Source organism: Oratosquilla oratoria, chromosome 1 (assembly GCF_046742065.1).
Source record: "Oratosquilla oratoria isolate Oo_2021 chromosome 1, ASM4674206v1, whole genome shotgun sequence".
Taxonomy (NCBI): Eukaryota; Metazoa; Arthropoda; class Malacostraca; order Stomatopoda; family Squillidae; genus Oratosquilla; species Oratosquilla oratoria.
The window spans coordinates 101,499,395-101,516,319 of NC_134777.1; the positions used below are offsets into that span (position 1 = coordinate 101,499,395).

A 16,925-nucleotide genomic window follows, 5' to 3' on the forward strand; every position below is an offset into this window, starting at 1 on the left:
TATTCAAGGCTAATAGATATAATACAAGAAAGAGATGGATGGGCTGATTGTGCATTTCTAGACCTAAAAAAAGCTTTTGACAAAGTACCACATAAGAAGTTGCTTAAGAAATTAGAATATGAAGGAGGAATACAAGGTAAATTGCTAAATTGGATGGAAGACTTTTTGCAAGAAAGAAAAATGCGAGTAGTGATAAGAGATCAGCACTCAAAATGGAATGAAGTAATAAGCGGTGTCCCGCAGGGAACAGTTCTGGCCCCAATAATGTTTGCTATATATATTAATGATATGGATGAAGGAATTGAAAGCTATATGAGCTTCTTTGCAGATGATGCAAAATTACTGAAAAGAGTGAAAACTGAAGAAGATTGTGAATCACTACAGAGAGATCTAAATAAAGTACAAGAATGGAGTAGGAAGTGGGAGATGGAGTTCAATACAAAAAAGTGTAGTATAATGGAATTTGGAAAAAGCAAAAACAGAATAACAGGATCATATAATTTGGGAGAAGAAGGAATAAAAAGAGTAGAAAATGAGAGGGACCTGGGAGTCATTGTTATGAATAATATGTCACCTGAGAAACATATAAATAAGATTTTTGGAGAAACTTATAATTTAATAAGAACAATCAAAGTGGCATTTACATACCTGGATGAAGAAATGGTGAGGAAAATCCTAGTCACCCTGATAAGACCAAGATTGGAATATGCAGCAACGATATGGTCACCAAGTACAAAAAAATGTATAAAAAAACTTGAAAGAATACAAAGAGCAATTACTAAACTGGCACCAACACTCTCAAAACTATCATATGAAGAGAGACTACAAAAACTTAAACTACAGACACTAGAGCAAAGAAGAGAGAGAGGAGATTTGATAGCTATTTACAGAATCATGAAAGGCATAGAAATTACTGATAGAGAGAATCTGATAAAATGGGATGACAGAAATACAAGAGGACACGGAAAGAAAATAAAAAAAGACAACTATAGAAGAGATTTGAAAAAGAACAGCTTTCCTCACAGAGCAATAGACAGTTGGAACAAGTTAGATGAGAAAGTGGTGTGTGCAAAAACAATACATGAATTTAAAAATAGTTTAGATAAAATGAGATATGAAGACGGGACCTCACGAGCATAGCTCCCCTTCCCGTAAAATACAACTAGGTAAATACACACACACACACACACACTTTCAACGAACGGACGGCTTGACGAACGCTCTGAAGAAAAGTGCAGATTGAGGATACCAACGCAAAGAGAAGTGCCTTTTTGTATTTGCAGGGGGGGGGTAATTGCTCGTGAGGTAGTGGGAAAGTAAGGAAAGAGGAGAGGGGGAGGGATTACTGGGGAAATGGAAGGTAATGAGGATGTGGAGGACTTGGCCCAGGCAGACGGGCGGAAGGTCAACATGAAACGACCACCGGATGACGAAATGGCAAATAAAAATGTAAAGATTAGAAGTATAGAGAGGAGAAATACAGTAGAAAGTGACGAGAATATGTTCCAGGGATTTAAAGAGGGTGGGGGGGACACAACCCCCCCCAGACTGATAAGACTAGAGGAGAGAGTTGATAAGGTGATCGAGGACTTGGAACGTAAGTTAGGTAATGTAGGCTCCATTCTCCAAAGAATTGAAAGATTGGAACAACTAGAGAAGGCTAACAGAAACTTAACTGAAGAAGTAGAGGACCTAAAAAGACAGTTAGGAAATGTAAAGGAGGAGAATGAGAAATTGAAGAAGAATAGTAATGAAAACAGTGAGAAAATAGCTACAGAAGCTAAAAATTGGAGAATAACTCAAGAAGGGAATAAGGTTTCATTCACTGACATAGTCAAACAGCAATTGAAAGAACATAATGAAGACTCAGTTATTAAAGTGATGAGACAGAAGGAGAATATAGTAAGAGAATTAGCTGACAAAAAGAAATGTATAATTATATTAGGAATGGAAGAGAAACATAACCCAGATAGAACCGCAAGAATCAAGGAGGAAAATGAAAGGGTAAGCAGTTTATTAAAATTAGTCCAGGAAGATGAACCAGAAATTATAAAGGAAATTGAGGAAAAATTCAGACTCGGAAAATATAGTACAGATAAGACCAGACCAATTAAGATTAAATTCAGGTCACAAACAACGGCAGAGAAAATTCTATCCAAGACAGGGAAACTAGCAACAAATGATCAATATAAAAAGGTATGGATAAAAAGAGAAATGAATAAGGAGGAAAGAGAGGCAGAAAAGCAGAAAAGAATTGAAGCTAAGGCAAAAAACGAGGAAAGAACGGAGTCAGAGAAAGAGAGATTCTATTGGAGAGTAGTGAACATGAAAATAAAGCAGTTCGACATACTAAAGAAAAACATAAGGGAAACAGAGAACACAATGGAAGTGGCAGAAAACTAAGAGTGTCTTACACAAATATAGATGGATTGATAACAGGATTGAATGAACTGAATGATTATTTGAAAGAAAAAGAACCGGACATAGTGGGAATTGTAGAAACAAAATTAAAAGGCCCACTACCACCCAACAGTGTAGGACATGATACATACAATTATTGGATTAGAAACAGAGAGAAAAAACAAGGGGGTGGAGTTATGTTCCTGACAAAGAAGGATATAAACGTGAAAGGTGTCATATATGGAAAGAATACAGTAGAGATGATTATGATAGAAGTGGAAGACCGAGATAAGAAGAGCAGAAAATTTGTGATCAACTATGTGCCTCCGAAAACAGCCTCATGGGAGGAGAATGAACATAAAAGTATGTTAGAGGACACAAAGATAGCATTAACTAAAATAATGGAAGACGGAGGAAGAATAGTTATGATGGGCGACTTTAATTGCAAAGAAATCTGCTGGGAAGAAATGACAGTAAAGAGTGGTGATGACTCATGGGGAAATGCTCTACTTGAGATGATTACTGACCATTCAATGACACAATGGATACAAGAGAACACTAGGTATAGAAATGAAGAAGAACCATCGAGGCTAGACTTAATAATTACATCTGAACCTAGAATAGTGGACAAGATTGAATATAAAACACCAATAGGTAAAAGTGACCACATATTGATTGAACTGGAACTTAATGAAGAAAAATATATGAAAAGAAATGAACAATATAGAAAAGGAAGAATGATGTATGAAAAAACAAACTTTGATAAAATAAGAGAATTCTTCCAACAAGAAAACTGGGAAGAAATATACAAAGAAGAAACATCAGTGGAAGAGAAATGGAATATTTTGACAAAAATTTACAAAGAAGGAGTGGAAAAGTATGTCCCAAAACAAAAACAAGAAAAAGAATATGTAAAATGCTGGTACAACAAAAGTTGTAGGGAGTTAAAAGACAAAAGAGACAAAGCCTGGACCGGATGGAAAAAAGACAGAAGACCTGAAAAATGGAAAATATATACTGGTTATAGAAATGAATATGTACAAAAGTGCAGAGAGGAAAAAAGAAAATATGAAAAAGATGTTATAGAAAAGTGTAAAGATCAACCAAAACTATTCTACAGATTTGTAAACAATAAACTGAAAAACAAACAAGACTTGGAGAAATTAAGACAAGGGGGAGTTGAATACACTGAGGAAATGGAAATGGCAGAAATTATGAACAAACATTTTAAATCAGTGTTTACAAGGGAAAATATACAACCTGAAGAGATTGAGTGGAAGGAAAAAGTCCCCCCTATGGAAGAAATAGAAGTAACGAAGAATGAAATATTGACACACTTGGGTAATTTTGATGTCAGAAAATCGCATGGGCCAGATGAAATAGCAAACTGGATTCTGAAAGAATGTAGGAATGAACTGGCAGACAAAATACATAGCATAATAAGCAGTTCCTTAAAAGAAGGAAAAGTTCCAGAAGATTGGAAAAAAGCAAATATAGTACCTATATATAAAGGAGGAAATAAAGAAGAACCTACCAACTATAGACCAGTCTCTCTAACAAGTACAATAGCAAAAATATGTGAAAGAATTATCAAAAGTAGATGGGTAAAATACTTGGAAAAAAACAACGTACTAAATCCAAGGCAATTTGGATTCAGACAAGGACGATCATGCGTCACCAATTTAATATGTTTCTATTCAAGGCTAATAGATATAATACAAGAAAGAGATGGATGGGCTGATTGTGCATTTCTAGACCTAAAAAAAGCTTTTGACAAAGTACCACATAAGAAGTTGCTTAAGAAATTAGAATATGAAGGAGGAATACAAGGTAAATTGCTAAATTGGATGGAAGACTTTTTGCAAGAAAGAAAAATGCGAGTAGTGATAAGAGATCAGCACTCAAAATGGAATGAAGTAATAAGCGGTGTCCCGCAGGGAACAGTTCTGGCCCCAATAATGTTTGCTATATATATTAATGATATGGATGAAGGAATTGAAAGCTATATGAGCTTCTTTGCAGATGATGCAAAATTACTGAAAAGAGTGAAAACTGAAGAAGATTGTGAATCACTACAGAGAGATCTAAATAAAGTACAAGAATGGAGTAGGAAGTGGGAGATGGAGTTCAATACAAAAAAGTGTAGTATAATGGAATTTGGAAAAAGCAAAAACAGAATAACAGGATCATATAATTTGGGAGAAGAAGGAATAAAAAGAGTAGAAAATGAGAGGGACCTGGGAGTCATTGTTATGAATAATATGTCACCTGAGAAACATATAAATAAGATTTTTGGAGAAACTTATAATTTAATAAGAACAATCAAAGTGGCATTTACATACCTGGATGAAGAAATGGTGAGGAAAATCCTAGTCACCCTGATAAGACCAAGATTGGAATATGCAGCAACGATATGGTCACCAAGTACAAAAAAATGTATAAAAAAACTTGAAAGAATACAAAGAGCAATTACTAAACTGGCACCAACACTCTCAAAACTATCATATGAAGAGAGACTACAAAAACTTAAACTACAGACACTAGAGCAAAGAAGAGAGAGAGGAGATTTGATAGCTATTTACAGAATCATGAAAGGCATAGAAATTACTGATAGAGAGAATCTGATAAAATGGGATGACAGAAATACAAGAGGACACGGAAAGAAAATAAAAAAAGACAACTATAGAAGAGATTTGAAAAAGAACAGCTTTCCTCACAGAGCAATAGACAGTTGGAACAAGTTAGATGAGAAAGTGGTGTGTGCAAAAACAATACATGAATTTAAAAATAGTTTAGATAAAATGAGATATGAAGACGGGACCTCACGAGCATAGCTCCCCTTCCCGTAAAATACAACTAGGTAAATACACACACTTTCAACGAACGGACGGCTTGACGAACGCTCTGAAGAAAAGTGCAGATTGAGGATACCAACGCAAAGAGAAGTGCCTTTTTGTATTTGCAGGGGGGGGGGAATTGCTCGTGAGGTAGTGGGAAAGTAAGGAAAGAGGAGAGGGGGAGGGATTACTGGGGAAATGGAAGGTAATGAGGATGTGGAGGACTTGGCCCAGGCAGACGGGCGGAAGGTCAACATGAAACGACCACCGGATGACGAAATGGCAAATAAAAATGTAAAGATTAGAAGTATAGAGAGGAGAAATACAGTAGAAAGTGACGAGAATATGTTCCAGGGATTTAAAGAGGGTGGGGGGGACACAACCCCCCCCAGACTGATAAGACTAGAGGAGAGAGTTGATAAGGTGATCGAGGACTTGGAACGTAAGTTAGGTAATGTAGGCTCCATTCTCCAAAGAATTGAAAGATTGGAACAACTAGAGAAGGCTAACAGAAACTTAACTGAAGAAGTAGAGGACCTAAAAAGACAGTTAGGAAATGTAAAGGAGGAGAATGAGAAATTGAAGAAGAATAGTAATGAAAACAGTGAGAAAATAGCTACAGAAGCTAAAAATTGGAGAATAACTCAAGAAGGGAATAAGGTTTCATTCACTGACATAGTCAAACAGCAATTGAAAGAACATAATGAAGACTCAGTTATTAAAGTGATGAGACAGAAGGAGAATATAGTAAGAGAATTAGCTGACAAAAAGAAATGTATAATTATATTAGGAATGGAAGAGAAACATAACCCAGATAGAACCGCAAGAATCAAGGAGGAAAATGAAAGGGTAAGCAGTTTATTAAAATTAGTCCAGGAAGATGAACCAGAAATTATAAAGGAAATTGAGGAAAAATTCAGACTCGGAAAATATAGTACAGATAAGACCAGACCAATTAAGATTAAATTCAGGTCACAAACAACGGCAGAGAAAATTCTATCCAAGACAGGGAAACTAGCAACAAATGATCAATATAAAAAGGTATGGATAAAAAGAGAAATGAATAAGGAGGAAAGAGAGGCAGAAAAGCAGAAAAGAATTGAAGCTAAGGCAAAAAACGAGGAAAGAACGGAGTCAGAGAAAGAGAGATTCTATTGGAGAGTAGTGAACATGAAAATAAAGCAGTTCGACATACTAAAGAAAAACATAAGGGAAACAGAGAACACAATGGAAGTGGCAGAAAACTAAGAGTGTCTTACACAAATATAGATGGATTGATAACAGGATTGAATGAACTGAATGATTATTTGAAAGAAAAAGAACCGGACATAATGGGAATTGTAGAAACAAAATTAAAAGGCCCACTACCACCCAACAGTGTAGGACATGATACATACAATTATTGGATTAGAAACAGAGAGAAAAAACAAGGGGGTGGAGTTATGTTCCTGACAAAGAAGGATATAAACGTGAAAGGTGTCATATATGGAAAGAATACAGTAGAGATGATTATGATAGAAGTGGAAGACCGAGATAAGAAGAGCAGAAAATTTGTGATCAACTATGTGCCTCCGAAAACAGCCTCATGGGAGGAGAATGAACATAAAAGTATGTTAGAGGACACAAAGATAGCATTAACTAAAATAATGGAAGACGGAGGAAGAATAGTTATGATGGGCGACTTTAATTGCAAAGAAATCTGCTGGGAAGAAATGACAGTAAAGAGTGGTGATGACTCATGGGGAAATGCTCTACTTGAGATGATTACTGACCATTCAATGACACAATGGATACAAGAGAACACTAGGTATAGAAATGAAGAAGAACCATCGAGGCTAGACTTAATAATTACATCTGAACCTAGAATAGTGGACAAGATTGAATATAAAACACCAATAGGTAAAAGTGACCACATATTGATTGAACTGGAACTTAATGAAGAAAAATATATGAAAAGAAATGAACAATATAGAAAAGGAAGAATGATGTATGAAAAAACAAACTTTGATAAAATAAGAGAATTCTTCCAACAAGAAAACTGGGAAGAAATATACAAAGAAGAAACATCAGTGGAAGAGAAATGGAATATTTTGACAAAAATTTACAAAGAAGGAGTGGAAAAGTATGTCCCAAGACAAAAACAAGAAAAAGAATATGTAAAATGCTGGTACAACAAAAGTTGTAGGGAGTTAAAAGACAAAAGAGACAAAGCCTGGACCGGATGGAAAAAAGACAGAAGACCTGAAAAATGGAAAATATATACTGGTTATAGAAATGAATATGTACAAAAGTGCAGAGAGGAAAAAAGAAAATATGAAAAAGATGTTATAGAAAAGTGTAAAGATCAACCAAAACTATTCTACAGATTTGTAAACAATAAACTGAAAAACAAACAAGACTTGGAGAAATTAAGACAAGGGGGAGTTGAATACACTGAGGAAATGGAAATGGCAGAAATTATGAACAAACATTTTAAATCAGTGTTTACAAGGGAAAATATACAACCTGAAGAGATTGAGTGGAAGGAAAAAGTCCCCCCTATGGAAGAAATAGAAGTAACGAAGAATGAAATATTGACACACTTGGGTAATTTTGATGTCAGAAAATCGCATGGGCCAGATGAAATAGCAAACTGGATTCTGAAAGAATGTAGGAATGAACTGGCAGACAAAATACATAGCATAATAAGCAGTTCCTTAAAAGAAGGAAAAGTTCCAGAAGATTGGAAAAAAGCAAATATAGTACCTATATATAAAGGAGGAAATAAAGAAGAACCTACCAACTATAGACCAGTCTCTCTAACAAGTACAATAGCAAAAATATGTGAAAGAATTATCAAAAGTAGATGGGTAAAATACTTGGAAAAAAACAACGTACTAAATCCAAGGCAATTTGGATTCAGACAAGGACGATCATGCGTCACCAATTTAATATGTTTCTATTCAAGGCTAATAGATATAATACAAGAAAGAGATGGATGGGCTGATTGTGCATTTCTAGACCTAAAAAAAGCTTTTGACAAAGTACCACATAAGAAGTTGCTTAAGAAATTAGAATATGAAGGAGGAATACAAGGTAAATTGCTAAATTGGATGGAAGACTTTTTGCAAGAAAGAAAAATGCGAGTAGTGATAAGAGATCAGCACTCAAAATGGAATGAAGTAATAAGCGGTGTCCCGCAGGGAACAGTTCTGGCCCCAATAATGTTTGCTATATATATTAATGATATGGATGAAGGAATTGAAAGCTATATGAGCTTCTTTGCAGATGATGCAAAATTACTGAAAAGAGTGAAAACTGAAGAAGATTGTGAATCACTACAGAGAGATCTAAATAAAGTACAAGAATGGAGTAGGAAGTGGGAGATGGAGTTCAATACAAAAAAGTGTAGTATAATGGAATTTGGAAAAAGCAAAAACAGAATAACAGGATCATATAATTTGGGAGAAGAAGGAATAAAAAGAGTAGAAAATGAGAGGGACCTGGGAGTCATTGTTATGAATAATATGTCACCTGAGAAACATATAAATAAGATTTTTGGAGAAACTTATAATTTAATAAGAACAATCAAAGTGGCATTTACATACCTGGATGAAGAAATGGTGAGGAAAATCCTAGTCACCCTGATAAGACCAAGATTGGAATATGCAGCAACGATATGGTCACCAAGTACAAAAAAATGTATAAAAAAACTTGAAAGAATACAAAGAGCAATTACTAAACTGGCACCAACACTCTCAAAACTATCATATGAAGAGAGACTACAAAAACTTAAACTACAGACACTAGAGCAAAGAAGAGAGAGAGGAGATTTGATAGCTATTTACAGAATCATGAAAGGCATAGAAATTACTGATAGAGAGAATCTGATAAAATGGGATGACAGAAATACAAGAGGACACGGAAAGAAAATAAAAAAAGACAACTATAGAAGAGATTTGAAAAAGAACAGCTTTCCTCACAGAGCAATAGACAGTTGGAACAAGTTAGATGAGAAAGTGGTGTGTGCAAAAACAATACATGAATTTAAAAATAGTTTAGATAAAATGAGATATGAAGACGGGACCTCACGAGCATAGCTCCCCTTCCCGTAAAATACAACTAGGTAAATACACACTTTCAACGAACGGACGGCTTGACGAACGCTCTGAAGAAAAGTGCAGATTGAGGATACCAACGCAAAGAGAAGTGCCTTTTTGTATTTGCAGGGGGGGGGGAATTGCTCGTGAGGTAGTGGGAAAGTAAGGAAAGAGGAGAGGGGGAGGGATTACTGGGGAAATGGAAGGTAATGAGGATGTGGAGGACTTGGCCCAGGCAGACGGGCGGAAGGTCAACATGAAACGACCACCGGATGACGAAATGGCAAATAAAAATGTAAAGATTAGAAGTATAGAGAGGAGAAATACAGTAGAAAGTGACGAGAATATGTTCCAGGGATTTAAAGAGGGTGGGGGGGACACAACCCCCCCCAGACTGATAAGACTAGAGGAGAGAGTTGATAAGGTGATCGAGGACTTGGAACGTAAGTTAGGTAATGTAGGCTCCATTCTCCAAAGAATTGAAAGATTGGAACAACTAGAGAAGGCTAACAGAAACTTAACTGAAGAAGTAGAGGACCTAAAAAGACAGTTAGGAAATGTAAAGGAGGAGAATGAGAAATTGAAGAAGAATAGTAATGAAAACAGTGAGAAAATAGCTACAGAAGCTAAAAATTGGAGAATAACTCAAGAAGGGAATAAGGTTTCATTCACTGACATAGTCAAACAGCAATTGAAAGAACATAATGAAGACTCAGTTATTAAAGTGATGAGACAGAAGGAGAATATAGTAAGAGAATTAGCTGACAAAAAGAAATGTATAATTATATTAGGAATGGAAGAGAAACATAACCCAGATAGAACCGCAAGAATCAAGGAGGAAAATGAAAGGGTAAGCAGTTTATTAAAATTAGTCCAGGAAGATGAACCAGAAATTATAAAGGAAATTGAGGAAAAATTCAGACTCGGAAAATATAGTACAGATAAGACCAGACCAATTAAGATTAAATTCAGGTCACAAACAACGGCAGAGAAAATTCTATGCAAGACAGGGAAACTAGCAACAAATGATCAATATAAAAAGGTATGGATAAAAAGAGAAATGAATAAGGAGGAAAGAGAGGCAGAAAAGCAGAAAAGAATTGAAGCTAAGGCAAAAAACGAGGAAAGAACGGAGTCAGAGAAAGAGAGATTCTATTGGAGAGTAGTGAACATGAAAATAAAGCAGTTCGACATACTAAAGAAAAACATAAGGGAAACAGAGAACACAATGGAAGTGGCAGAAAACTAAGAGTGTCTTACACAAATATAGATGGATTGATAACAGGATTGAATGAACTGAATGATTATTTGAAAGAAAAAGAACCGGACATAATGGGAATTGTAGAAACAAAATTAAAAGGCCCACTACCACCCAACAGTGTAGGACATGATACATACAATTATTGGATTAGAAACAGAGAGAAAAAACAAGGGGGTGGAGTTATGTTCCTGACAAAGAAGGATATAAACGTGAAAGGTGTCATATATGGAAAGAATACAGTAGAGATGATTATGATAGAAGTGGAAGACCGAGATAAGAAGAGCAGAAAATTTGTGATCAACTATGTGCCTCCGAAAACAGCCTCATGGGAGGAGAATGAACATAAAAGTATGTTAGAGGACACAAAGATAGCATTAACTAAAATAATGGAAGACGGAGGAAGAATAGTTATGATGGGCGACTTTAATTGCAAAGAAATCTGCTGGGAAGAAATGACAGTAAAGAGTGGTGATGACTCATGGGGAAATGCTCTACTTGAGATGATTACTGACCATTCAATGACACAATGGATACAAGAGAACACTAGGTATAGAAATGAAGAAGAACCATCGAGGCTAGACTTAATAATTACATCTGAACCTAGAATAGTGGACAAGATTGAATATAAAACACCAATAGGTAAAAGTGACCACATATTGATTGAACTGGAACTTAATGAAGAAAAATATATGAAAAGAAATGAACAATATAGAAAAGGAAGAATGATGTATGAAAAAACAAACTTTGATAAAATAAGAGAATTCTTCCAACAAGAAAACTGGGAAGAAATATACAAAGAAGAAACATCAGTGGAAGAGAAATGGAATATTTTGACAAAAATTTACAAAGAAGGAGTGGAAAAGTATGTCCCAAGACTAAAACAAGAAAAAGAATATGTAAAATGCTGGTACAACAAAAGTTGTAGGGAGTTAAAAGACAAAAGAGACAAAGCCTGGACCGGATGGAAAAAAGACAGAAGACCTGAAAAATGGAAAATATATACTGGTTATAGAAATGAATATGTACAAAAGTGCAGAGAGGAAAAAAGAAAATATGAAAAAGATGTTATAGAAAAGTGTAAAGATCAACCAAAACTATTCTACAGATTTGTAAACAATAAACTGAAAAACAAACAAGACTTGGAGAAATTAAGACAAGGGGGAGTTGAATACACTGAGGAAATGGAAATGGCAGAAATTATGAACAAACATTTTAAATCAGTGTTTACAAGGGAAAATATACAACCTGAAGAGATTGAGTGGAAGGAAAAAGTCCCCCCTATGGAAGAAATAGAAGTAACGAAGAATGAAATATTGACACACTTGGGTAATTTTGATGTCAGAAAATCGCATGGGCCAGATGAAATAGCAAACTGGATTCTGAAAGAATGTAGGAATGAACTGGCAGACAAAATACATAGCATAATAAGCAGTTCCTTAAAAGAAGGAAAAGTTCCAGAAGATTGGAAAAAAGCAAATATAGTACCTATATATAAAGGAGGAAATAAAGAAGAACCTACCAACTATAGACCAGTCTCTCTAACAAGTACAATAGCAAAAATATGTGAAAGAATTATCAAAAGTAGATGGGTAAAATACTTGGAAAAAAACAACGTACTAAATCCAAGGCAATTTGGATTCAGACAAGGACGATCATGCGTCACCAATTTAATATGTTTCTATTCAAGGCTAATAGATATAATACAAGAAAGAGATGGATGGGCTGATTGTGCATTTCTAGACCTAAAAAAAGCTTTTGACAAAGTACCACATAAGAAGTTGCTTAAGAAATTAGAATATGAAGGAGGAATACAAGGTAAATTGCTAAATTGGATGGAAGACTTTTTGCAAGAAAGAAAAATGCGAGTAGTGATAAGAGATCAGCACTCAAAATGGAATGAAGTAATAAGCGGTGTCCCGCAGGGAACAGTTCTGGCCCCAATAATGTTTGCTATATATATTAATGATATGGATGAAGGAATTGAAAGCTATATGAGCTTCTTTGCAGATGATGCAAAATTACTGAAAAGAGTGAAAACTGAAGAAGATTGTGAATCACTACAGAGAGATCTAAATAAAGTACAAGAATGGAGTAGGAAGTGGGAGATGGAGTTCAATACAAAAAAGTGTAGTATAATGGAATTTGGAAAAAGCAAAAACAGAATAACAGGATCATATAATTTGGGAGAAGAAGGAATAAAAAGAGTAGAAAATGAGAGGGACCTGGGAGTCATTGTTATGAATAATATGTCACCTGAGAAACATATAAATAAGATTTTTGGAGAAACTTATAATTTAATAAGAACAATCAAAGTGGCATTTACATACCTGGATGAAGAAATGGTGAGGAAAATCCTAGTCACCCTGATAAGACCAAGATTGGAATATGCAGCAACGATATGGTCACCAAGTACAAAAAAATGTATAAAAAAACTTGAAAGAATACAAAGAGCAATTACTAAACTGGCACCAACACTCTCAAAACTATCATATGAAGAGAGACTACAAAAACTTAAACTACAGACACTAGAGCAAAGAAGAGAGAGAGGAGATTTGATAGCTATTTACAGAATCATGAAAGGCATAGAAATTACTGATAGAGAGAATCTGATAAAATGGGATGACAGAAATACAAGAGGACACGGAAAGAAAATAAAAAAAGACAACTATAGAAGAGATTTGAAAAAGAACAGCTTTCCTCACAGAGCAATAGACAGTTGGAACAAGTTAGATGAGAAAGTGGTGTGTGCAAAAACAATACATGAATTTAAAAATAGTTTAGATAAAATGAGATATGAAGACGGGACCTCACGAGCATAGCTCCCCTTCCCGTAAAATACAACTAGGTAAATACTAGGTAAATACACACACACACACACACTCTCTCTCTCTCTCTCTCTCTCTCTCTCTCTCTCTCTCTCTCTCTCTCTCTCTCTCTCTCTCTCTCTCTCTCTCTCTCTAAATGTGTGTGTGTGTATATATGCATATATATATATACACACACCAAGGACTACTATAATAGTAGTCCTGATATATACATATATATACAAGTATATGTTACAATATTCATAAATGCATATATATACATTTATTTATATATCCAATATAAATATTATATGTAAGATTTCATTTTAATGATATTATGAAGCCTGTGTTGGAAGACAGGATATAAAAAATAATCTGTAAAATTTAAAGCATAACTTGGATATGTAAATTAGCCAAAATGTATATATAGCTGCATTTTCATGTGTATAGGCAATCTGTAATGCCAAATGGCAGTAAAGCAATGCAGTGTTATAGAATTATTTATCTCTTAATTACCCTTTTGTTTCAGGCAGAACAGATTTATAGAGACTGCTGAAGCAGCAAAAGCAGCCAAAGAGAAAGCACACAAAATTGTATTAGGTCTCATAGAGGATACCTGTGATCCACAGTCTTTTGTTGAGAAGGTAAGTTTTCACATGCAAAAAGTAATATATTTTATTTTACTTGGAGTACTTAAAAGTTTCATATTCCTCTTGAATTTCATTAGATCTTGTATTGCAGCTTGAAGGGATTGTTGTTAGATGGTCTTGTAAGGATATATGTTAGTCATCTCCCTGCTGGCCATATTCAGGCTCCATAAACTTCATTTCCATTTGAAGGTGGAGCCCCAAGGATTTAGTTTAGATTAGTATGGGGGGTCACCATATGTTGAAGTGGTAGGAGAACACCCGCTCCAACTGTCAGGCCCTTCTGCGGAAACACTGTATCTCCCTGCTAGTGCTGGTATTGGAATAAAAAATCTTTGTCGACAAATCAATAAAAAAAATATTCATGATGGTAACATATGTCACCATTCATTGTCAGCAAAATTATTACTGAAAATAAATGGAAAACAAATCGCACTTTCTAGATAATAGCCCATACCACTATGCACATTATCTTCACACTATCACAAAGTGTGTGATGTTTTGTCAGTGCCAGTTGCCGTGGTCAGTACCTCCACTAAACCTGTGAAAGAAAAAAAATGATATAAAATAAAATAGAGAGCAGGGAAAGGGGTGAAAGCACATTTTCCGTGTGATGAAAGATTTAATTTGAAATTGTAATATCAATGTTTTTACTCAGTTAAACATGAAAAAAAATATGAAAGCATTCATGAAAACTAACTTGTAAAACTTGTGCTGTTTGACAGAATTGACAAAATTATATATATATTTTTTTCTTTGTAATGTCCCTGCACAAGTACATTTTGCATGATGACACCATAAAATGGCTATGCCATGCAACTCTATGGACTATGTAAAACTGCAGACTAGATGTAACATACTGTGCACATATTGAAAGTCTGCACAACCACACTACCCATAATTACATTATTATGTAACTGGCAGGTGTTGCATTCATGTCATGTATGCTAGTGGCCTTCTTGTGCAGATGAGCACATGCTTTTATGTGGTCAGTTCACATGACACACCTAGGATATGTAGCTCTAATATTGAACACTTTTAGTAAGATTAATTATTCAAAAGATCATCCTCTTCATCGTTGCCATCATCATATAAATTCATTGTCATCATTCCTCATTATTCGTTATCAGTTATCATATGATATCATTACCTTAATTTCATATGTTCATGACATAATCTCAAATTCTTGATTGTATTCATAGTCCAACTACATCATCAATGACTCCATCTTTGTGAATTTTTCAGGTATTATTCATCTGTTTTTTTGTGCATGACATTGAAAAAAGACCTCTCCTTTGTCAACAAGAGAGCATCCCTGTCGACATGTTACATACATACATATACCAAGGCTTTTCCCCCATACAAGGGAGGTAGCCAAAAAGGGAAAGGCATAAAATCATTTCCACCCATTCCATCCCTGAATACACTCCACACCCCTCCACCCTCCCTCTTATCTGAGCACCTCCTGGATGACGGGTCATCCCTGCACCTTATGTAGATTAAAGGGGCAGTAGAAGGGGTTTTTATGTGTTTAAAGTGTATGTGTGTATTTAGCTAGTTTACCTAGTTGTATTTACGTAGTTGTATTATATGGGAAGGGGAGCTATGCTCATGGTGACCCGTTTTTGTATCTCGCAAGATCAAGTTTGTTCTTAAATTGTTGTATTGTGTTTGCACACACTATTGTTTTCGTTTGGTTGCCCCTGGTCTATATTCTATTTCAGCAAGTCGCAATGACACGACGTGTTGGATGGCTCACCATAATAAAGGCTTGCAATCTGACAAGATGTGTGTCATTGAGACTCGGTGAAATAGAATAAAGACTGAGCTACCCAAGTGTTGTTTGTTTTGTATGGTCTAGATTGCTCAAAGCTATAGTCTTTGCTTCATAATAAGCAGTCGCTAATGCAGTTTCCTTGCAGCGGAGCTTATTTCCATTTGTCACAATGACACATAACTTGTCAGATGGTTCACCATAATAAAGACTCATGAAATAGAATATAGACTGAGCTACCCAAGTGTCATCTGGGAACTAAATGACTTGGACAATGGGATCAATAGTGATGTTAGTAAGTTTGCAGACGACACTAAAATAGGATGCCAAATTAGGTCAGGAGACGATGCCAAAATTCTGCAGTATGATCTTTACAGATCGTTCACATGGTCTGTGAAATGGCAGATGGACTTCAATATCTCAAAGTGCAACATGTTAAATGTAGGGCTATACAACCCTGAAAGCAGATATAGCTTAGATAACACATTTTTAGCTGGTGAGAGGCAATATGACTCTGCCTGGAGTGGCATTTCAGCATGCTACACCACTGCTGTACATATTGTTCTTTATCAATTACTTACAAATATGTTTCTAATAAGTATGGTGAAACAAGTTGCATATAACAATAGAATATGGTGATTTAGTTTAACATTGCAAGCTCCCCCTATCAGGAGGCTGGGATGATGCTCCTTACAGAGTACTTTGTAGCTTGGAATTTAATGTACCATACCCTTGGTCCAGCTCTTGGGTGGCACAGTCTGAACTGCCATCATCATGATCTCTGCTGCAAGTAGCAACACTCTAACCTGCTTGGTTAACAAGTACCCAAGGCATTATTAGCATATGTATTTTAATACAAGTAGATCTTGTAGAAAATTATGTGTTTATGATTAGTAATTTTTTTTCCTTCACAGTGTAAATACATAGACCCAGATCTTTATGAAGATGTGGTTACTGAACGAAGCATTGCTGAAACCTGTGGTTATCCATTATGCAGAAACACTTTCAGAGACACATATGGTGATCGAACATATGTGATTAGGCATAACTCAGTGTATGACATTACAAACAGAAGGGTAAGTGTGCTGCAATTGTTGTCTCTGTATTTTGTTTGAATCATCCC

General features: G+C 35.4%; 1 protein-coding gene across 13 annotated transcripts in view; it reads left to right on the forward strand.

Annotated features, from left to right (window-relative positions):
- The window catches only part of LOC143024622 (putative RNA polymerase II subunit B1 CTD phosphatase RPAP2), a 56,567-nt gene that overhangs the window by 15,392 nt on the left and 24,250 nt on the right, over positions 1-16,925 (forward strand). For all 13 annotated transcript variants that reach the window (XM_076183523.1, XM_076183533.1, XM_076183503.1 and 10 more), the window contains 2 exons: positions 13,911-14,025; positions 16,717-16,878. In XM_076183523.1, coding sequence (XP_076039638.1) covers positions 13,911-14,025; positions 16,717-16,878 — 277 coding nt within the window. The remainder of the gene's footprint in view (positions 1-13,910; positions 14,026-16,716; positions 16,879-16,925) is intronic.